This window comes from Euwallacea fornicatus, chromosome 11 (assembly GCF_040115645.1).
Source record: "Euwallacea fornicatus isolate EFF26 chromosome 11, ASM4011564v1, whole genome shotgun sequence".
NCBI classification, from domain to species: Eukaryota; Metazoa; Arthropoda; class Insecta; order Coleoptera; family Curculionidae; genus Euwallacea; species Euwallacea fornicatus.
The window spans coordinates 1,680,907-1,702,621 of record NC_089551.1 but is presented as its reverse complement, the minus strand read 5'-3'; the positions used below and the strand labels follow the sequence as shown (position 1 = coordinate 1,702,621).

General features: G+C 41.3%; 2 protein-coding genes across 2 annotated transcripts; one reads left to right on the top strand and one right to left on the bottom strand.

Annotated features, from left to right (window-relative positions):
* Positions 1 to 532: 532 nt before the first annotated feature.
* Positions 533 to 17,381, top strand: Pka-C3 (Protein kinase, cAMP-dependent, catalytic subunit 3). The gene is made up of 6 exons (XM_066287559.1): positions 533 to 949; positions 13,728 to 13,896; positions 16,218 to 16,573; positions 16,624 to 16,805; positions 16,860 to 16,937; positions 16,989 to 17,381. Exons 1-6 carry the CDS (start codon positions 772 to 774, stop codon positions 17,112 to 17,114), a joined length of 1,089 nt encoding a protein of 362 aa, XP_066143656.1. The 5' UTR covers positions 533 to 771; the 3' UTR covers positions 17,115 to 17,381.
* A 403-nt stretch (positions 17,382 to 17,784) lies between these two features.
* LOC136342075 (uncharacterized) lies at positions 17,785 to 21,513 on the bottom strand. Its single transcript, XM_066287549.1, has 9 exons — positions 20,942 to 21,513; positions 19,765 to 20,820; positions 19,413 to 19,710; positions 19,283 to 19,355; positions 19,070 to 19,225; positions 18,931 to 19,017; positions 18,306 to 18,876; positions 18,160 to 18,255; positions 17,785 to 18,099 (listed from the first exon to the last, which is right to left on the bottom strand). The coding sequence occupies exons 1-9, from the start codon at positions 21,414 to 21,416 to the stop codon at positions 18,074 to 18,076; spliced, it is 2,838 nt and encodes a 945-aa protein (XP_066143646.1). The 5' UTR covers positions 21,417 to 21,513; the 3' UTR covers positions 17,785 to 18,073.
* Between the last annotated feature and the right edge of the window lie 202 nt (positions 21,514 to 21,715).

Sequence of the window (21,715 nt, the reverse complement as noted above, 5' to 3'; positions counted from 1 at the left end):
CCCCATATATCACCGACAGTTTTTATGCAAAAAGACACAGATGTTCGATTCAAAGATTCGACTTTAATGTACCAGAGCTGTATCGCGCCAGTGCTGAACGCTCTGCCTAATGCCAATATTCTTGAAGCCTTAAAACATCAGAAAAACTACGAGATAAGAAAACGCACAGTAGACTTGGAACAGTGCATCAAACTGCCGTTGTTTTTTAATGGGCTATTTGGTAATCGCCAAATTCTTGGAAGTGTCTCTGCAGAAACGAGTTTGAAGCAGGAAACCGATGGCAATCTCCTCGAAAACCTCCGTTTTCGCAATACGATAAAAAAAATAATAGATTTTCTCGCGACTCGTGCGGTACACGGACCCGAATCGTGTCCCAAAGCCTCACTTGCTCTGAAATAGAGCGTGCACCTAAAACCACTTGAACTGAAACAAAACAAGCTAGAAGCTCCAGAAAATATTTTTAGCGTCTTAATTCACAACCAGCTAGATTAAGTTAAGATGAAAATAAGCCCACGCCTATCTTAACACTCAGTATCTCACAACTTTCCAACTCGATCGGCGAGATCGAAATTATCAGTTCGCATTGGGACGAGTCGCGTTGCAGACGGTCGATCTCTACCAGAACCGGTCGGCCACGTGCGGTCTTCGAGTACCACTGATAGTACCACATTAAAAACTTTCATTTTATTTCTCCTATTCTCGGAGGAACGTTTCATTCTTTATTTGGAGTTTGGTTTCCTTCGACATACATTTCTGGGAAAGTGATCCATTATGGCCGAATGGGTTAATGGGGTGATTCGGAGCAGGCAGGAGAGTACTGATAGTTTGGACTCTTCTTCTGCCAGGACCCATAGCGATGATTACGAGAATTGCTCGGATGACTTGGAGGAGAATGCTAAAGATGATGGAAGATATGATATCGACGATTTTTCTATTATCAAAACTATTGGTGAGTTTGTTTGAAAATTAATTAACAGGAATAACGGTTTGTTGTTTATTTAGTATTAGACTGGCCAAGGCTGTTATACCGAGCATTATGCAGATATTTAATTGTTCTTTCATGCGGTGACAAGTTTAATGATGAGGAATCGGGTGGTTCGCACGCCCATAGCACTTACATAATGATCAACAGTTAATGGAGAAAGAACGCAAGACAAACTCCGAAAATGTATCTCGATGTGATACTGAAAACTATGTCACACTTTTCCTAAAATTAACTTTCAAAAGTTTGGCTTGAACTTGCAGTTTAAAAATACTATAGAGCTGATAATGATGTTTACGTCGCTATTAACCGTGTTTGCGTACATTCAAGACGAGCCTCTAAGACCTGATTTTACCTCGGTGTAAGTAAATTTGAACTTATTTTTCGAGCGATTTTCAAGAGACATTGTCCCAGAGCACATTCAGAAAGTGTATTCACACCAGCGATACGCGGAACTCGATATTTGTCGAGTTGCTGGGGTGATAAGGCCACGACAAATAATTTTTTTTCTAATTTCTGCAAATAAAGGGTCAGACGAAAAACTAAAAAAAAAAATCCAGTGAGTTATTCCCAAGAAATGCACACCGATTTCCGAGTTTAAGAAGCTGGAAAAATCGCTACTTCGTTGTTGTGCTACACTCACTACTTCAATACACTACTTTGAGGCCTAAAAGTTTCACGTGAAGTAGAACGTCTTCAAATTTGAGCACTCTTTTCGCAGCCAGGACGCGACCTTCGGGCCCCCGGAGCGTTGTATGCATGTTCGGCCTCCTAAAACGATCTAAATAATCCGATGTCTACACATTCAAACTTATGTTAACAACCTTAAAATTTGGTAGTCATTCCTAGAAAATGTGATTAGTTCTCGATCACAAACTTTAGATTTAAAGATCTTAGAAACGAAGCAGGGACGTACTTAAAAATCTACCGTCACACACCTTACTTTTAATTACTTTCCAGCGTCAGTTGTTCATATGATGATGATAATTTTTCAGATATTCAGTCCCAAGTATTTTGAACAAATCCGCCATATTTGTGATTTTTTTCTCACCAATTCTTTTGTCAATTTCATCCCAAAGGGTCTCTATGGGGTTCAGATCGGGGCTTTCGGCCGGCCTCACCATATCAACGTTATGCACGGTCAACCGTTTTTTAATTAATTTGGAGTTATGCTTCGGGTCGCTGTCGTCTTGGATCGTCCACCGCTCATATTTTCTTCTGCCCAGAGCAGTATGTAATTTTCCGGAATATTTCGAATTGAACCGTTCATTAATTGGTCTTCTGACCCTACCAATTCCGTCTGATTTGAATAATTTGGATTGATTTTCGTCTGAGAAAAAGACAATTTTCCGTTTTTCATATGACCAGTTCACAAGCTCTTTCGCACAACGCAATCCAGTTTCTCTATTTTTCTTTGAGATGAAAGGTTTCTCTGCCGATTTTCTCCCATATAAATCGGTGCTTCTTATCTTCGTTTTATGGTACTCACTGATACTGCCACACACAACTCTTGTTGCATGCGACTTGCACTCTTCAACAGATCCTGGATGGACGACAGTTTAATGCTTCTGTCCATCACTTTGTTAGTTTTTCGTTTGCGGGCACACTTAGGAAGCTCATCTAAGGTTCCTCTATTTTTAAAGTTAGAAATCTCCGTTGATATCACTGATTTACTCAAATTTAAATCTTTTGCGATTTTACCCTTCTTTCCGCCACTTTCGAATTTTTCAAAAATCTTTTCTTTCAACTGCTGCGTTAAACGAACCGCTTTTGGCGCCTTAAAATATTTTCAATCAATACTGTGAATGACAAAGTCGCTATCACACAATAATATACGTAAACAAATTGATTGGCCTGCACATGAACCGTACGAAATCGAAAATAGCCAGAAAAAAAAGGACATAAACAAAATGTATTGAAAATATATTTACAATATTTGGACAAACAAGAAGTGTACTTTATTAATTCTAAAAATATATATTTTTCTGGCAACGCGCTTATTTTTAATTCTTAATTAATCGCTCTACATGCGAGCGATAGTTACGTATTTCGGTAACTTTCTTCCTTGCACGAGGAAGTAGAGTATCTAACCGAACCGAAAGATCGAACAGAACAGAGAAGACTTCGAGCTCGAAGAGCTCCCAAAATCCCGCAATCCTGAGCAGGGCCGGCCTCAGCAAGACTTCGGCGAAATTTTTAATAATCGCCTCCCCGCTCCACGAAACACCGGCGCCGCCTTCTCGTGCGGCCGCTGCTGAGTCCGAGAGGCCTCCGGTCGCCTGACGAGCGCCAAGCGGCACGAAACCTGCATCCTGCGACTCTGTCCGTTGCAGGGCTGCACACCCCTGAAAATGCAGCCATCGGCGTGGCCTCCGGCATCCGTCATCGGGGCTGGTTCTTTGATCCTCCAAAAATCCAAAAGCGACCGAACCACTTCTTCGAGAAGCCCCAGGTGGTACTCCTCGCGGTCTTGCATCTCTGGAGTCCCGTCATCCTATTGACGTCATTCGTTTTTGGCAGACCATACACGATCCGATTTCAACGTCCTTCATCTTCCGGGTGAATCGATTACAGGCTGAAGTAACACACGTGAAACCAACAACAATAAATCTTGGGAATTTGTCCTGGTCAGGATGGAATAAAACACTTCGGTGTGGGCGACACACTGTCTGCGAGAAACCAATTTGGCACCCATTCGAAAAACCATTTTTAAGTATGTATAAACGTGACCAGAATGGAGTTTTCTGTGTGTAAATTGTATGTTGCGAGTATCAAAACATTTAATAAATTTTCTTTCCCGTCGCCTCTACGTTACTTGGATGATAAACATCAGTCGTTTCAGTTTTCCATGGGAAAAATAACGTTATAAATAAAATAAGCACATCATGGAATCATTGAGGATTATTACGTAAAATATCATCACAATATTTGGGCATGGCACCGTGGGTGCGCGCACGTTTCTGGTGACTTGAAAATTGTTTGTTTAGATGTGATTTCGGATAATAAGCGTCGATACGCAAATCCTCGAATAAATCAGCCTAAAAACTCCATTTTGTTGTGGTAAACCGTCTGACAGGAACAAATTTTTATTTTGACGTCGTGTGTTCCGCACACATTAGTTGGCACCTTTAAAAAATTGCCCGGTTTGCGTCAGAGATCCATTAAAAAAAAAATAAGCCTGCGTCCGTTTTCAAAAAATTATCTCAAACGAGCTTTTAAGAATGAAATATTGAAGCGTTCAGACGGACACGCTACCCGGAATATCAGCCGTCGGTCCTTCAGAGAACATCGGTTTTATCAATTCCATTTAATATGTATCGAAAAGCGCTCAAAACACTCTGAAACAGTTTCATCATCCAGCTATTAAAGTTAAAAAAGACCGTAACTACAAAACGCCGCTGTCCTCGCCACTGCCCGGATGGCCCCCGTAAAGACCACATTTGACTCCGTGCGACGTCACAAATCTGCTGTTCACCAGAGCCGCTTTGAGCCAAAGGACACTTAAACAATTGCGGAATGGTGGCCGATTTTGCGTGTTATGACCTCCACGTGAATGTTTTCCATTTGGACAATCGGCGCAGACGCAAAAAAATAAAAACCGATTTTCCATGTTGATCTCCCGAGTCCGGGTCCGCCCGGACACCCAGCATATGGTAACTCGCGTGTTAACAAAAGTAACTGATTCTATGTATTTAATTTTTAACAGCTCTGCGTTTGTTTAAAGTTAATAACAATCCCCCGGCTTTTGTTGAACGTTTCGCAAATGGATCGAGCATGTCCAGATGGAAAATTTGGGACCTCGAAAACGCGATAACCATAAACCCCACAAAAGCAAGATATGTTTCTGGACAGGTGGTATTTTCAATGGGCGCAATGGACATTTTTGGTCCACCGAAAGCCCTCGACGGTGCGAGCCGATTGGACCTCAAGACAGACGATCCTTCAATGTGGGGATAAGGATGCTGGGGAATAGAATTGTTGGCCCTTTTTTATTGATGGAGGTTTAACTTCCCGTAAATACGGGGCCCTGATCGACAACGACGCTTTGGAATCTCTGGAAAATGATTCATCAGCAACATTGCAAAACGTGTGGTGGCAACGAGACAGGGCAGAACCTCGTAGGGTCTGGGAAGTAACCGCCTCGCTAAACCGAGTATTTGCAAATAAGTGGGTGTCCGCAGTCCAGACCAGCCGAATTTGTCGAGAAAAAACGGTCAGGTGCCTATTTGGGGAAAGAAAGTTGATGGTGGTGTAGAAAAACCGAAACGTCTTGTCTTCGAAAAACGATTTTCACGTCGCAGCGCGGGGAAAAGTGAGAGTGAGAGCGTCCTCCATTACTCGCGTTTCTCTGCAATTTGAGGCAGAAAAAATTCAAGCAATTTTCGGCTTTTTCCGGTAGCAATGAATTTTTTTTTTTTTACTAAAAGGGCGAAATGCTCCTCTGACAACGAGACAACTCTGCCGGAATTTAACCGACTCTGCATCTCCAGCGACTTCCGCGGTCGCCGTTTTAAGAGTCGAATATGGGACACCCTGTACATGCCCGCGTTGCTTTACGAGGCGATATCCTTTATCGCCAACTTTTTAATTAATAAATATGTTTTTTTTTAAATTAAACTCTGATTATTCGATACTCCATTATGAAGCATTATTTTGCCAAAATTACGAGACTTAATTATTGTTACTGCTGGATGCTGCGTTTGATACGAAAGCGACTGTGCATGGGCATGAAATTCTTGGGTGCAGGGCGCCTCAAAGCTAACTTTTCACTATTTTTTTTTTTTTAAGTTTCACTAAAACTCTGAGTTATTTTCACGTAGGAAGATCAGAACGTGGACACTTCCTAATTCACGTCAAGAAGGAAACCTCAAAAACCTGGCATGAAATCCTGTTTTCTAATCGAGCTCCATTAATTACTCCGCATAAGCAATCATAAATCACCTCTAAAGTTTCCCTTTAACATTAGTTTGTCCGCACTATTGGCCTTGGAGCACTATTTTAAAGAGGCATGTCCAGAGTTCCAGGAATCGTCCCAAAGGCAGCCAAAAAAAAACCGATTTTTGCTGGGTTCATGCGAGATTTACAATTTGGAAAATGGAGCTTTTGCAATTCAAACAAACAATATTTCAAAACGATTTAGCTCATACGTCTATCAACAGTGAGGCCGATCGCCTTGGCTTTTTCCTTCCTGAAAGTGTACGCGGTCAGATTATTCACCAGGACGATCGACTGACGAACTGTTTGTGTTCTTTTGAGATTTGTTTAAACTGCAGATTTTTCAAACCAAAGGACGTCTACGAGATACTGCGGGAAAGTGCTGGGAACAGCGGTGTGCATTCCTAGAGCTTTCCATGGGGGTTCGGGGGGCAAAATTGCGTGCGAACCGGCTATAAATTGCGGGTGCGGCAGGGCGGAAAATCGCTCCCAAGGAAGGCGACTTCCGTCCAAGTTTCTTTTACTCAGTTACGAAGCCTGCGAGGTAGCGACGGTGCGACCAGAAGAGCGTCAGTCAATTCCGCAGGTCAGGGCCATCGGTAAACTCCCCGGGCCGGGGGCATCACAGTTTGACGTGGATTCGCAAATACACAGAATTATTATTAACTGAGAATTACGACACGGTTCTTGGACATTTCGTTTTGAATTGCGGTTGCAAATAAAAATACGATAACGCTGTTTACAAGTCGAAGAATCGACCATAACATCCCTATCAGGCGTGTTTACGTTGGCGGCGACGAGCCTCTATTTAATCCATAACGAAAAGTTTCGCGAAATTCTTATCTGGAGAGGTCTTAAAGCTCACGTGATGCAATTTTTCGTAATTAGTTCTTTTAATGCGCTCGTTGTCCCACTTCAATCGAATAATCCGCGTCCGTCCTGTTGGCCGACGAACATGCGCGTAAATTTTTTCAGCGAAGGAGACGTCATGATTTGGGCCACCCTGTAGCAGGCCAAGTGACACAATAAGTGCAGTTACCTGGTTCAAGGAGATACAGTGCAAATGCTTGTCTATTTCGCTTCTATAATGAACCTTTTATGCATGAATAAGCCATAACTTCTCTAGATCATAAATATCTAAACTCGTTTCAATAACTTATAATTTCCTTTCTCCGCGTTAATAAAGCGGTTTTCTGTCCTAACCCAGATTATTTCTTTACAATAAAAGAGTCAGATTGTACGTATGATAATGGTGAATCAGCAGGAACTTACAATGGTAATTTGCCGAGAGCGACGTTATTCTCAGTCGAGAAACAATTCTCGAAGTGGCATGAGAGAGTTTTATTCTATAGAGCTGCCACTAAGAAACGGCCCGCCCCCGTAAATCGGAGATTTCAATAGAATTTTTTAGACGATGAAACTATATTTTCGTGACGCCCTGTATAGAGGGTGTACCATACCGCCATGGAGGTCTCTCAGGGGGCGCTAGTGCTCCGCAAAATAATAAAAAAATGTCGACGGACTCACGGTCAAAAGAGCACCACTTTCGCTATGCGGTGCGGGGGGAGGGGGGAGGGGGGGGGGGCAAAATCTCGCGGTTAGTTTTCACATCACTGAAGGCATTTTCAAGAGTTTGTGTAATTTTGTTGTCGTTTGGATTTATTTTTATTAAAAAAAAAAAAAAAAAAAATATGTTTGATTTGTTTTTGAACCGAAAAAACCAATTTAAATTTGGTATTGGAATTCAGAGGCAGTGCCCAAAAAAGATGCAAAGCATGAATTAGGACATCACCCAGAAAACGTGACACCCTGTACGTGGCTCCTGACGATTTTGACGTTTCGTCGTACGTAGAGGGCCCTAAAGACACTAGGTGTACGAAATTTTGAAAATTTAACTTGAGGCGCGCATGACAAAACGCAAAATACGAGAAGAACTGTGATATCACCCCGCACATCGCAAATTACGCCCTTTGACCGTGGCCCTAAAAGCATTTTTTTTCAATTTTGCAGAGTACTATCTCCCCCCATAGGATGTCCATGACGACATGTTACGCCCTGTATGTTCTTTTCACTTTCTTCAAGGAATATTTTTTTTGTTTATTACAATTATTGCTGTTTTCGAATATTATCAGTCTGGAAACGCAGTGGCTCCGCTACTGACGAGGTATAACCGGAAAAACTCGCTTTTATATTTTATAAAGCAGAGGTGCGCCAGCCTGATTTTTCAAAAAGCTTTTCTATTTATCGAAACGGAGGTTTTTCGTGCGTTTAAAAAGAAAGCGTGTCGCCATTGGGTATTGTGTAGCATCATAGTGTTAAGACTCGGTTATCACAAGACACAGATGACGTTTCGTTCGTCGAGCAAGCAGGGGCGGCGCAGGTTGATTTCGAGGCCTAATATTTCTCAATTTGCTAAAAGAGCGACTTTTTTATGTTTTTTATTGTAGCGAAAGAGAGTGTCTTGAGGCTCAGTCATCGCTAAGCAAATTGGGCGTTCTGACAGTTGAAAAACCAGGGTCGTACCAGACTTAAAAAAAAAAATTTTATTTGTTTAAATCGTTTTTTTTTAGTTGCGTGAAAAGGAAGTGTTTCTCTACAGATTTTCTGTTAAAGCCGCAATTTTAAGACTGGTTTTTCACCAGAAAATCGGTGTTTTGTCAGTCGATTGATGAGACACTTACGCATTTTTAAAACATAATCAATGTTTCTCTATTGGCTAAATCAAACGTATTCTATTAGACTTGGAAAAAATGTTTTAATCGTTAGAAAAATTGTCGTGTTGACTGCCAAAAATGCGATTCCGCCCCAGACTGAAGTTTAAAAAATTATAGCAGATTTATCTTTTTATCAACACGAACATATTCATCGCAGATTTAAACTTCAGCTACAGCTAGAAAGACACCTCCAAAATTTCCATTGATGGATCGATCAGGCACATCATCAACAGAGCACATACGGGGCGTCTTTAGCTGAGCGCCCAAGTATTTGGAGAGCCGCGAAAGCTAGGAAATCACGATTTGTTATGCAGCCATTTGAGCCCAAAATCTGTCGACTTAGTATATTTTAAATATGGCGACGTTTTCCGGAGCTTTGTTCTTTTAAATGTTTATCATTTTTTTTATGGTTCCATGTCGAATTTCAGGTCAACTTTATGTCGTATATTGCTAACCTAAGATGCCAACTTACGGAGATAAAAATTGTTTTACGTGAAAATTGGCAAAAATCCTCGGTGCAAACAAAATTGCTACAGTGAAACTGATCAAATTAGGACAGAAATGTTCCCTGTAGAAAGTCAAAACACTGCACTTCATTCTCCTCAATTTCAATTTTGACTATTACCTACGAGGTGGTCTGCAAAATGAATTGAACTAAGCCAACGCAAAATTGCCGAAAAGCGATTTTTTCCAAACGCGACACTCCGTATATTGTCACGTGGTGGTTCAAAGATCGCTTTATTCTGAGTTCAATCGCCTAACTTTTCTTCGTTGTTACAGCAGAATTGCTTTGAGTTGTTTGAATTTTAAATTTGAAAATGAAAAAAATATAATTCTAGAACGTAGTTAACTGTAGTATCCTTAACGATACGTCAACGAATTATTTAAATAACTCATTTATTTAAATAATTTAAGTCACAACTCAAATCAACTCAAAAGAAATCTTTTGCAGATGTGGGAAAATTGAGTTTTAGCCCGTGTAATGAAACATGGGGAGTCCGATTTGAGGAAAATTGCTTTTTGGCACTTTTGCGTTCGTCTGAGTCAATTTATTTTGCAGGTCGCCCTGTAGACGACAATCAAAGCTGAAATTGAGAAGAACCGAGTGGGGCGTTTTGATTTTTTATAGGCAAAACTCTGCTGTCCAGCCTTGGCCAGTTCCACCGCAATCATTTTTTCTAATACCGATGTTTTTTTGCCAATTTTGACATGAAGCAATTTTTACATCCGAAAATGGACGTTTTCGGTTGGCCGTACGCCAGACAAAGCTGACCTGAAATTGGACACAGAATCATGAAAATAAAATAACAGAACGTAGTCGTTCCATTTAAGATAACGAAGTTGTTATCGATTTCCGGTCCTTCCAGTAGTGTCCCTAATTTCAAACTACGTTCGATCAGTACACCTGGGGCTTGAGTGGTTGGACGCCGAATTGCGATTATCCAGCTTTCGCTCTCCTCAAAAGGGACACCCGGCTAAGGACACCCTGTATTGCGCCTCCCTCATCCGGCATTCAAACGCTCCGCCATGAATCATCAACATCTGCTTTCGAGCTATTTAAATGCAGTTTCACGAAAAAATATTTGCATACTTGGACTTTCTAATCTCTAACAGAGCAAAGACATATGTTTTCTCCGCATCCACGAAGCTTATCATCGAACCTCCACATATTATTCGGCGGTCTAAACGTTTAACATTCGACCTTTCACCCATTTTATCCATCACTGGAGCCACATAATATTAAAAATAAGACACAAACAGTGATAACCAGTCTTCTGGTGATTTTCCTTTTGGGTTTCGATAAAATGGGCCGATTTCAATGTCAAAAGAAAACCGTTTAATTGCCCCGCAATGGCGAATCTGTTATACTATTTTTCTTAGGCCTAAAAAGCCGGATCCAGGAGAGATTTACGGCCCCCACAGGCGTTATCCAAACATTCTCTGTTTGCCCGTCGATTTCTCTCAAAAAGAACAAAAGTGCCAAGGCAGTAAAACAAATTTTAATGGGTTTTGGCAAACACTTTGTAACACTTTTTTAACCAAGCTATTTGCTTTTATAACGCTTGCTGTCTATTCTGAGGTAATAAGGTCGTTCGTCAACATCCTATTTACGACCAAGGTTCGATCACGTGGGAACTGGAAACTGGATCAAAGCAGCTGACCCTTGAAGAGAGACGTTTGACCATTTTTTCAGGTCTGCAATATAATAGTGGGCTTCGGGCCAAAGAAAATTCAACTAATTGATCAGGCAAGGCTGTTGCACCGATCACGTCTGCGACATCAAGGTCTGAATAAATCCTCAAAAAATATCACATGAGGTAAGAAATAGTATGATTACTTTATAGCAAATATTTGCTCTCATGTTGATGAACTGCTCCGGGAATACTTTTGCCGAAACGGCACAGCGATTAAAGCTCGGCATTGATGGGAACCCAATTGAGCAAGTGGAAATTTACGTCGACGTGGACAACAGGCTAGTTCCGGTTAGTTCGGGTTCCTCCCGAAATAATGCCGTGCGGCGGTTTCCGGGGGATCTCCCCCACCCGCCATTACGTGGACAATAAGATTGCCTTCGTGCCAAGCTCACACGTCTGTAGGCAGATTCTCTAATCTTCTCTATAAAAAAAAATGGTTAGTTCGGGTTAGTTCAGTTCATCTTTAAGGTTGAACTGCTTTGGGAAGGTTTTTGCCGAAAGAGCACAAAAATTAAAGTTCAGCATTGATGGGTTGCCCATCGCGCAAGTGCGAATTTGCGACGGTGTAGAAAACTGGTTAATTCGGGTTATCCCTTAGATTGAACTACTTTCACAATTTTTTTTACCCAAAATACCAAAATGGTTCAGCGTTAGTAGGATGCCCCCTTGCGCCAATCGGAATTTACGTCGCTATGAAAAACCGGTTAGTTCGGGCCGATTCAGGTTACTTCAGGTTATCTCTTAAGTTGAACTACTTTGGGAATTTTCTTTATGAAGCACAGCGCAAAAATCGAAGCTTAGCGTTAGGAGGAAGCCCATTAAGCCAATAGAAATTTACCTCGCTCTGAAAAACAGGGTAGTTCGGGTTAGTTCAGGTTATTCCTTGGGTTGAACTGCTTTGGGAATATATATCCCAAATCACCACAAAAACGAAAGTTCGGCGTTGATTGAATTTTCACCAACCATTCATCAAAACCGGAATTTACTGTGCTGTGGGAAACGGGTTAGTTCATTCTAGTTCGTGTTAATTCGGGTCATCTCTTAGGTTAAACAACTTTCGGATTTTTTTTAACCTAAAACGGCACAATAATTAAAATTCAGCATTGGCAGAACGCCTGTTACGCAGATCGGAATTTACGTCGCAATGGTAAACAGGCGCTAGTTCGGGTTAGTTCAAGTTATCTCTTAGATCGAACTACTTGAGGAAAATTTTTATTTAAAATACCACAAAAGTTAAAGTTCGGCGTTGGCAGAGCGCCCCTTAAGCAAATCGGAATTCACTTCGCTAAACAGGTTAGTTCAGGCCAGTTCGGGTTAGTTCAGGTTAGTTCAGGTTGCCTCGGAAGTCGAACTACTTTGAGAATTTTTTTTAACTCAAACCGGCGCAGAAATTAAAGTTCAACCTTTGTTGGATATCCCTTGGACAAACGGAAATTTAGATCGCTATGGAAAACAGGCTAGTCCGGGCGCGTTCGGGTTAGCTCAGGGTAGTTCAATGGAGGGAAACGGCGCAAGGATTAAAATTCGGCGTTGGTAGATTGCTCCTTAAGGAAATGGAAATTTGCGTCCCGGAGGAAGAGGTTAGTTCGGGTTAGTTCAAGTTAGTTCGGCGGAGGGAAACCGCGCAAAGATCAAAGTCCAGCGTTGATAGGTTGACTACGAAGTAAGTAGGAATTTACGACGATGTGGAAAACAGGTCGACATGGCAAATTTATAAATCGGTTTTGTTCCTGAAGCCAAAAGAAGTGGCGAAATGCGGCCATCCAAAAATACAAGACAGACTGCAAGTGCTGGCGTAATGTGATATGCAATTGCTTCAAGTTTATTGCGCTGAAACGTGTATTATGTTGCACACACATCTGGCTCATAGTTGTTATGAGTTATTTGCTCATTATCGGTTGAAAATTTTCTCAAGATTCCGCCTAAACATTGCGAAATACGTTTGAAAACGGCGGTTCCATTTGGCAGCTCTTGGCTGCTCATGATGTTGATGTTCGATATTGACGTTGGAGATTGACGTTGGATGGTGACGTTTGATGGTGACGTTGGATGTTGACGTTGATGTTGGTGTTCGATGTTGACGTTGATATAGGTGTTCGATGTTGACTTTGATGTTGGTGTTCGATGTTGACTTTGATGTTGGTGTTCGATGTTGACGTTGATGTTGGTGTTCGATGAAGACGTTGATGATGGATGTTAGTGAACTTTAAATCACTCGTTTCACTGCTACTATTGCTGTCCATGTACCTATCTTCTCCTCTTTAGTTTTCTCGAGACTTAGAACAAGTAAGACACTGACATCGAATTTCTCAAATAGGTAGAGAACTAGTTGATGGTGAATAGAGAGAAATCAAATAGGACGCTATCGGCCTAACACGAACGATCGAGGAGAATGAAAAAGGGAGAAAATGACACAGCAGCGTAATTGTCGCACAAACGAACACATTACCATGGGAAAAACGTTATATCAGCATAACGAAGACGCAGGGGCTGGATTTAGAGAGATCGAATTTGATTGCGCAGGGAAGCTGATGCGATGAGCCGAGAGTGAAGAAGTCTCTGTAGAGACTTTCAGTTTCTATACAGAGAAATTCTCCCTCGGAACTTCTTTAGTTCACCTGGGGCCAGAGTTTTGCCACTGCAAAAATTGAAAGGCGAGATCTGCACTCGCCCCACCACATCAACCTGTTCCGGCACAGACCTGCAGATGCAGACTCAGGATCGGGGGAATTACCGAAATTTATCGAGTTTCGTTCGCTGTTTTTGGGATAATTCATAAATTTCCGTTTCGGTTGTTGCAATTCTGGCTTTTTTTTTAATGCAAATTCTACAAAAATCCTCAATTTGGTTCTTGAAGAACTGCCCCAGAATGTTGTTCTAACGGTTGTCATTTTTTTTCAGGCACTGGGACCTTCGGCCGCGTGCTCCTATGCAAAAACAAACATACTGAAGAATATATGGCAATGAAGATACTGTGTCTAGCCGATGTTATAAGACTGAAACAAGTGGAACACGTTAAAAACGAGAAGAACATTCTTCAAGAAATCCGGAACCCTTTCGTAGTCAATTTGTAAGTACCATTGAAGCTGCATCTGCCACATAAACTTTCCTTCTTTCTCTCGCATGGTCGTTCACCGTCTCTGACCCCAGGGCCTTCTCACTTTCATACTAAAAAAGAACTCGGCCATAGGCGTCGCTTGTGGGTATATTATCTGTCCACTTGCTGGAGCAAATCGTGGGCATTACATTACTTGAAAGTAATTTAGTTATGTTATTATTGGCCTGGCCAGCAATCGTGGTAATAAATCACAGCACGCGCAACTTTGGCAGTAATTCTTTTTTTTAGGGGGTTATCGATTAACGTCAAAGCCCACGCGCACGCCATTGCAATTAGCTAAGCAAATACATTTAAAAATTAATTGAATATTTTACTTTCTTTTCAATAGCTCTATCGAAATACGCACTTGGCCGGGCACACATGGCCTCCCGAAGATGATGATTAATCTTGACCTACAAGATGAACTGAGAAGTTTATTTTCAGTGAAAGTTTGTTCGCACATATCAAAGCCGAAAGTGTTGCTTATTTAGACAGGGCGTGCGAAAAAACATCATTCTCATAATAATTATTATTATAGTGGTGTCGGCTGTGTTCCCTGATATTATTCAGAGTCATGTGAATGTAAAAATACAATTTGCGTTTGCGTTATTTGAATTATGAGCTTTTAGGACGATTTCAAAAAATGTTTGAGAAAACGCCCAGGAACATGTAACAGTTTTTGAGATAATGGCATTTGGAATGCTGCGCTTGGATGGAGGAACGGTGACCCCCATCCAGAAATGAGAAAACAGCTAGAGGAAACGTCGATTGGAGGATGGCGTTGACGTCAGCGTCGAGAAGTGGTCATCATTTGGTTGAAGATTTACTAACGTCGCAACGACGTCAATTCGACGTGACACTCTAACACTGACATTTCTCATATGTCGAAACGTAACGTTATTTCGATCAAGTGATATTCGTAGCGACTTCCGCGTTATTGAAAGATGTCACTACAGCCATTTAACCACGTTTATCAGACATTGAACATTTACTTATAGGGGAAGATTCGAAGGGAGTCTGATCAACCTAGAGCCTGAAAGCCTAGGAAACCCTTCTTGATCCCGAATAATTTCGGTGATGTGCTTCACCGGATGAGTAAAGATATCTGATGAGTTTCTCTCCAGATGGCAAATCGGACTGTCAGAGCATACGTCGTATGTGCCACCTCTTGGTGGGTCAGAAAGCAGTTCAAGCGTGCATGAGAAAATCGCAAATATTTTAGCCTGGAACACTGAGGCATGGGCCCCCAGGGCAAAGCGTCGTTCCAGCATAGAGACCCCCACCAGCTGGTCCTTCCGGTCTGGGCCCATCTGTGTACCAGGCGGTGTCTGGGAACAAAATCCAGAGCGTTTCGGAACATTTGGAGTTTAATCTTTTTCTTGTCAGTTATCGTTCCCAGATTTTTTTCCTCAAAGGAGGGATGGTTCTTCGTCTCCACGAACACTTGAGATGAGACTCCAACCGCATTAACCCGCCAGATATCACGGTCGTTGGTGGCCTGCAATTGAAGCCGAATCAACACAACTTAATCCACATCTCAGTTCGGCGAGCTGAAAGTGAGTGGAGCCCTGGAAAAACCGAGGAAATAAAAATGTCAAAATTGCAAAATTAAAGTGCAGTAAATAATAACCATTATTACAACAAACCAGCGAAAATAGATATTACTTGATCGTATACACATATGTCGAAAATGCGCACCGTATAAACGATGAGCCACATTAAAAATAGAAATTTGACATGGAAATGTAATATTTTTTGGTAAATTGGGGGAAATTCCTGGACTAGTGCCGTCACACATTTCTTTATTCCGACGGGAAAGCTAAACATCCATTATTGAAAGGTTGCAGATCTGCACCCACATCGTCATCATACTGTTTTCAATAACCGCTCACTTTACAATTTACAATTTACATTATATAATTACAGCAGCCACGGGCCAGCCACACAGTCTACCTGATTTAGGTCTGTTTGTTTTGATTCTCTGCAGTTTAGGTGAAACCCATTCAATGACTCACCGAGAGCTTAGCAACAACTGGAAGGTTGAGTCAGGCAGACTTTTCAAAGCTCTGATTAAAAGAATTAGGAGTAAAAAGATCAAACAGAAATAGGGAAGAAATAAAACAACTCGTGTGCAACTTATTTCGAACACGCCGGCAAAATGTCCAGATTTATGGCTGTTGGACATGAAATTAAAGTGTTGTGGTTTAACTTTATTTACGCAATGTTCCATATGGCCGTTTGAAATAAACCGGAAAATTTTGAGACATGAACTCATCGATTTTATGGCTTTTCAGGTTATGGGCCAACAGGGATGAAGCCTGCATATACATGCTCTTCGAGTACGTTTGCGGGGGAGAGTTGTTCTCCTACTTGAGGAATGCTGGGAGGTTCTCCACCTCAACTGGAAATTTCTATAGTGCAGAAATAGTCTCTGCTCTTGAGTATTTACACGCCAAAAACATCGTTTATAGAGACCTGAAGCCGGAAAATCTCCTGCTGGACAGGGAGGGCCATTTGAAGATCACCGATTTTGGATTTGCCAAAAAGCTCACTGATAGGACCTGGACGTTATGCGGTACTCCGGAATACCTAGCACCTGAGATCATACAGAGCAAAGGGCATAATAAAGCTGTAGATTGGTGGGCTTTGGGTGAGACCTTTGAGAGTGAAACAGTCGAGGCCTTAACGAGACGATTTCAGGGGTGTTGATCTACGAAATGCTAGCGGGATATCCACCCTTCTACGACGACAACCCCTTTGGGATATATGAGAAAATTTTGAGCGGCAAAATTGAGTGGGCCAAGCATATTGACGCCATCGCTAAAGACATCATCAAAAAGTTACTGGTGCAGGACCGAACTAAGAGAATAGGGAACATGAAGGTAGGACATAATTGCCCCAATTTTCTTGCATCATTATAGCATATTTCCTCATAGAGTGGGGCTGATGACGTCAAGAGGCATCGTTGGTTCAAAGGAATTGATTGGCAGGAGGTCATGCAGAGGAAACTCAGTGTAAGTTCTCAGTTTTAGCGAAATTCGAGGCTGATTTTTTCCTTCCTATAGCCCCCAATAGTCCCGAAAATCATGTACGAAGGAGACACAAGCAATTTTGACGAATATCCAGAAACCGACTGGAAGAATTCAAGGACCCTGGAAGATGACGAGTTGAAATTGTTTGAAGATTTTTGATTGTAGTCAAATTTGCGTTGTTGCCATGTTATCTTTGATTGTGATATCTATTTGTTAGGGATGAAAGCTTGTTTTAGGTGTAAGTGTAGCGAAATGCGAGTGTCCAGCAGTTTTTTGTACATATATTTATTAGGGAGTTTGTTTATTAGACCATGTTATTGTAGATGTGTACATACAAATGAGTTTTATTATTATTACTATTAGTGTTATAATCGGAATGTATAGCAATGATATAATGCATTTGTTTTTAATAAAATTTACACTGAAGACTTTAAATCTTAAAAACCCACGTAACTTCAAAAGTAAATTTATGTCACGCATCTCTACAGACATTCGAAAAATCCGCCCAGTTTATCGATTAATAAGTTCGACTGTAGAGAAGATCATTTATACTAAGGCTTGACGCCAAACTTGATACGCCACTGTTTATTCTCCGGCACCTTCGCCATTTTACAACTTATGGAGAAACTGAGATGTTCCAAGAGTTGAAAAAAGCAAATGTGCGGAGCTCTTGCACTATCCTAGGCGAGAAAAAGGAGTCCAATAAAGAATCGATTTCATTTGTAATTAACTTGAATTAACCCCAATTAACCAGTTAACGCTTAACAGCGAATAATGTTGCGACCAGATACGTGCCTTCACCAGGGTGTCAAGAAACATCGAAAATCTATTTTTTGTCGAAAGTTTAAAATTCGATTAATTTAATGTACAAGTTCTAATAAACATATCATCACAAAATGCTGTTTAGTTATACGCAGTAATCATAATTTAAAAAGTAATGCCCCGTCATAATCATTCTGAGCTTGAAAAAGTCATAATAATAACCTTAGCACACACAGTATTTGAGTAGATACTTAAGCATCAGAATATTTTCCCCTTTTTGATACCCTTATGTATCTGTTATAAATAAATAAGCAAAAAATATGTAACAGTGTAGGCAAGTAAACATAATTCCAGTCTTACTCAACATAGAAAACTGCAGACCCTGAAATTTACTTGTATAAAATAATGTGATTAAGGCCAAATAGCGGCAAATCCTTGTTACCTGTAGACTTGTATCTTTCGCTTCTACTTCGCATTTGACCCTTTCTAGGGATCGAAAGCGTAGGAGTTAGAGTTGCACTCCTTTTTAATGTATCCTCTGCAAGAGCTCGAATTAACCACAATTACCACCGCAACTCGCCCTCTTACCTTTGAGCTTCTTCATCTGCTTCCACAAAATATCCTCAATCTGCTTCTTCCAGGCTTGCTTAAGTTTGGGATTCTTGGTGTCCAGGACGTAGGTGTACTTGCTCGAATTGCGTCGTTTCGTCATGGTAAAATTCGTCAAATGGATACTGCAGTCGTCGTCGAAAGTCGCTATTCGCAGGTCATTAGTTTTGATGCTTTGAAGATACTGAAACTGCTCCATATTCTTCGGATCTTCTTGCGTGAAAACCACCACTCCCTCGAAGAGGAAAACTACGATCTCCATTTTTTTGGGTTTGATCATGCTGAATTTCTCTCTAGCTATGAAGGAACCATAATCTTTGGTGTGCAATGGGCTACGCAGTATCGAAGCTATAGCAACGCTATCATTGCCTCTACTCAGGTATTTCTTGATCATACTCAAGGAATCTTGAGCCAGAGCCGAAGATTTGTTCTCTTTTTCTAGTTGCTTGATGATGTTCTCCAAGAAAAGTTTGTATTTGCCCAGTCGCTGCACTGGGGTGAGGAGGTAGGCAGATAAATCGAGTTTATCTTGGATGGTCTCCTGTCGTTCCTGCAAATGATTTACTCCTAATTTAAGAGCTAAAGAGTGATGTTAGACCTGTACCTTCAAGAGAAAGTTGATTTCTTTGACCGCAGCGTTGGCTTTAGGACTATTCCTGAAGTATCGTGGGTAGAGGCGAAATAGATCGCTCTAAAAATGATTATTGTTCAGCGAAAAAACTCAACCTTTTCTCGAAACTTACGAAGTAAATGAATGTCTCCACCACCAACTCGACATTTGATTGGGCATTCTCCAGAGCGTGCAAAAACTCCAGTTGCTTGGAGAATATTTGCTCCATATTTCCGAACACCACGTCCGATTTATCAGGGCATCTTTCATCCACAAACTCTTTGTACTTCTACTTAAAATTCATCACTCGCATATTTCCATCATGACCATTGAATGATCTACTTACTCGTAGAACTTTGTCCATGTCGCTGAGGTACTTGCGCTCAGTAGAAACGATTTCCTCCGTAATGTATTGAAGCCTGAGCATAAATAACGCAACAATTGCATCAATTTGTAGATGAAGATGACCAACTTACGGATCCTTTTTCACCTCAGGGTCAGGGGTAAAGAAGTTTACGTTGTGCTCTAACTGTATAATCTCGTACTTATGCTCATCATCATCATCATTATCATCATCATCATAATCACCATAATCATCATGAATTTCTTCTTCAATGTCGGCGGATTCATAAAGCTCATTCACGGTATTAACGCCCTGATGGTCCTCTACGCATGGAGCAACCCTCTCTATTCTCACTCTTCCTTGATCGTCGCAGTAAGTCTCTCTGCGAGCAGCTCCATAGTTCAAAGAATCGTTGTGTTCTTCTAGGTTATCTTTGGATTATAAAATAATGAGTTTACTTGCAATTTACCAGCTATTCAACAAACCTTCATCCTCATAACTGTCTCCAGAAGTGGTCGAGTAAATAGTGTTTCTTTTGGATTCGCAACCGTTCCCAGAGTCACCAGTTTCAGCTGATGTAGTCGAATAGATGGTGTTTCGTTTAGACTCAGGTTCTCCTTCAATTTCGCTCATCAGTACCATCATCTGCTCGTTCTGAGCTAAAACATCAGAGCCTTGCTGCATTTTGTTGAAACTTTGAAGATCTACACTCCGTCGGTCTACTTGCACTATGCATTCTACTAGTTCCCTGTCGTCTTGGTTATAAGCTTCCAAGTACACTATTCCCTCATCGAAATAGAATTCCCCAAATAAATCGTCATCATCGGGTTTTTTCCTCTCAATTCCTTCCTCAAATGGATCATCATCATCGTTGTCGCTTAGGGGCTTAGCTAAAGATTTATTTTCAATGCTCATCATCAAAGCTTTCCCAAACTCCTCTTCCCATTTGCAATCGTCAAAGTTGTCCGCATTGATGTCTTCAGTTAAATGCAGATTTTCAAGGCTCAGCTCCTCAGTGAACCCATCGTTCTTCATATTCTCCAATTCCTGGTTCATCTCGCTGAGGAAAGACTTCCTAAAAGTGTCTGTCTGTCCTTTTTCAGCTGCATCTTTAAACCCTTCGAAACGCTCTGTAAGCTCATGCACTGAAAGGGGCTTATCCTTGAGTATCCCAGCTTTTTTCCTCTCGGTCTTGGGTCTTATAGAAGAGCGAGTGGGGTTTTTGATAAATCTCCCTGCAGGAGAGTCAGGAATAGTGTACACAAAAACCTTGTTTTTCCACCTTTCAATTGAGTCTCCTGGATTCATGTTGATCTCTAGAAGTGCAGAGTCTTCTTCGAGTTCAGGTTGAACTGCTGATTTAGGGCTTGAAGGGGCGCTAGGATTGTAACCAGTTTCGGTGCAAAGGTCATCGCTGTTATGACGCACTTTTGGCTGAATGGAAGGCGTGGTGTGATTCCATAATCGAATGGGATCTAAGTTACTTTTAGAACTAGATAGGCATAAACGGGACTGCACGCAGGATTGACTTTCATTAAATCCTAAAACAATTAGTTTGCAATTCAGTTGAATGGAATGCCTCTAAATTGATAAGAATTTGATCTGCTACGTCGAATCTGCATTGTTCTCAAGATTTAATCAACAATATAAACAAACACTTACCATTTTGATTACGATCCCTCACGAATTCCCAATACGAATTCTCGTCCTCTGATGTTCCGCTCAGTTCCCCCATTCTCTCGCAACCGAACCCACTCAGCACCGTGTTTATACTCACAGAACTGCTTTCTTCGCTCAGCCTCTCATGACTTACTTCCAGCTCTATGCTACTCTGCTCTATCTCCTTCGTTACATCTCTAATTCGTTGTTGACTAATAGGCCTCTGAGGTAGTTTAAAATCAGCAAGTTCAGCAGACTTTTCTTCGGTCTTCTTCTCGCCATTCTGCACATTGCCTTTATTCGCCTTTATCCAGCTTCTTACCGATACAGAATCGTGCGGCTCAGCTGACTTCTTCCCTGGAGGCAGGGAGTTGGTCCTCAGCAGACCCTTATTGGTTTTATTAGGACGTGTGATCTGGAAGATATCTATGGTCCTCCTGAGCTTCTCGGTGGTCTTGCTTCGTTTCACATCCCCCATGGCACTTATTTAAACCATTATAAACAGGTACCTGTGTTTGAAGGTGCGAATTAGCACGTAAAAGTGCTCGTGAAAACCGCTGTTATCACGTTGTTATCTTATCTCCTCGTACTTAGAATAGATATCTGGAAGGCTTATATGAGATTTTTGGGCAAATAAAAGCTATTATATGGGTGCATGTGCAGGACCGGCTCTGACATAGTGATCGTTGATTCGGTTAAAATGTATGTTTTTATTGGGTGACTCAGTAAAACAACAGTAAGTAAACAACCTGAATTTCTGCAAAGATAAATTAAGAT

What these genes read in the sequence shown, in the direction of transcription:
- Pka-C3 (XM_066287559.1), top strand. Translation starts at nt 772, where the DNA reads ATGGCCGAATGGGTTAATGGGGTGATTCGGAGCAGGCAGGAGAGTACT. An exon ending in TGTAGATTGGTGGGCTTTGG is followed by an intron (nt 16,574 to 16,623) that starts GTGAGACCTTTG and finishes AGACGATTTCAG; the next exon opens with GGGTGTTGATCTACGAAATG. An exon ending in AGAGAATAGGGAACATGAAG is followed by an intron (nt 16,806 to 16,859) that starts GTAGGACATAAT and finishes ATTTCCTCATAG; the next exon opens with AGTGGGGCTGATGACGTCAA.
- LOC136342075 (XM_066287549.1), bottom strand. Translation starts at nt 21,416, where the DNA reads ATGGGGGATGTGAAACGAAGCAAGACCACCGAGAAGCTCAGGAGGACC. An exon ending in TGGAGACATTCATTTACTTC is followed by an intron (nt 19,018 to 19,069) that starts GTAAGTTTCGAG and finishes AATCATTTTTAG; the next exon opens with AGCGATCTATTTCGCCTCTA. An exon ending in AAATCAACTTTCTCTTGAAG is followed by an intron (nt 18,877 to 18,930) that starts GTACAGGTCTAA and finishes AATCATTTGCAG; the next exon opens with GAACGACAGGAGACCATCCA.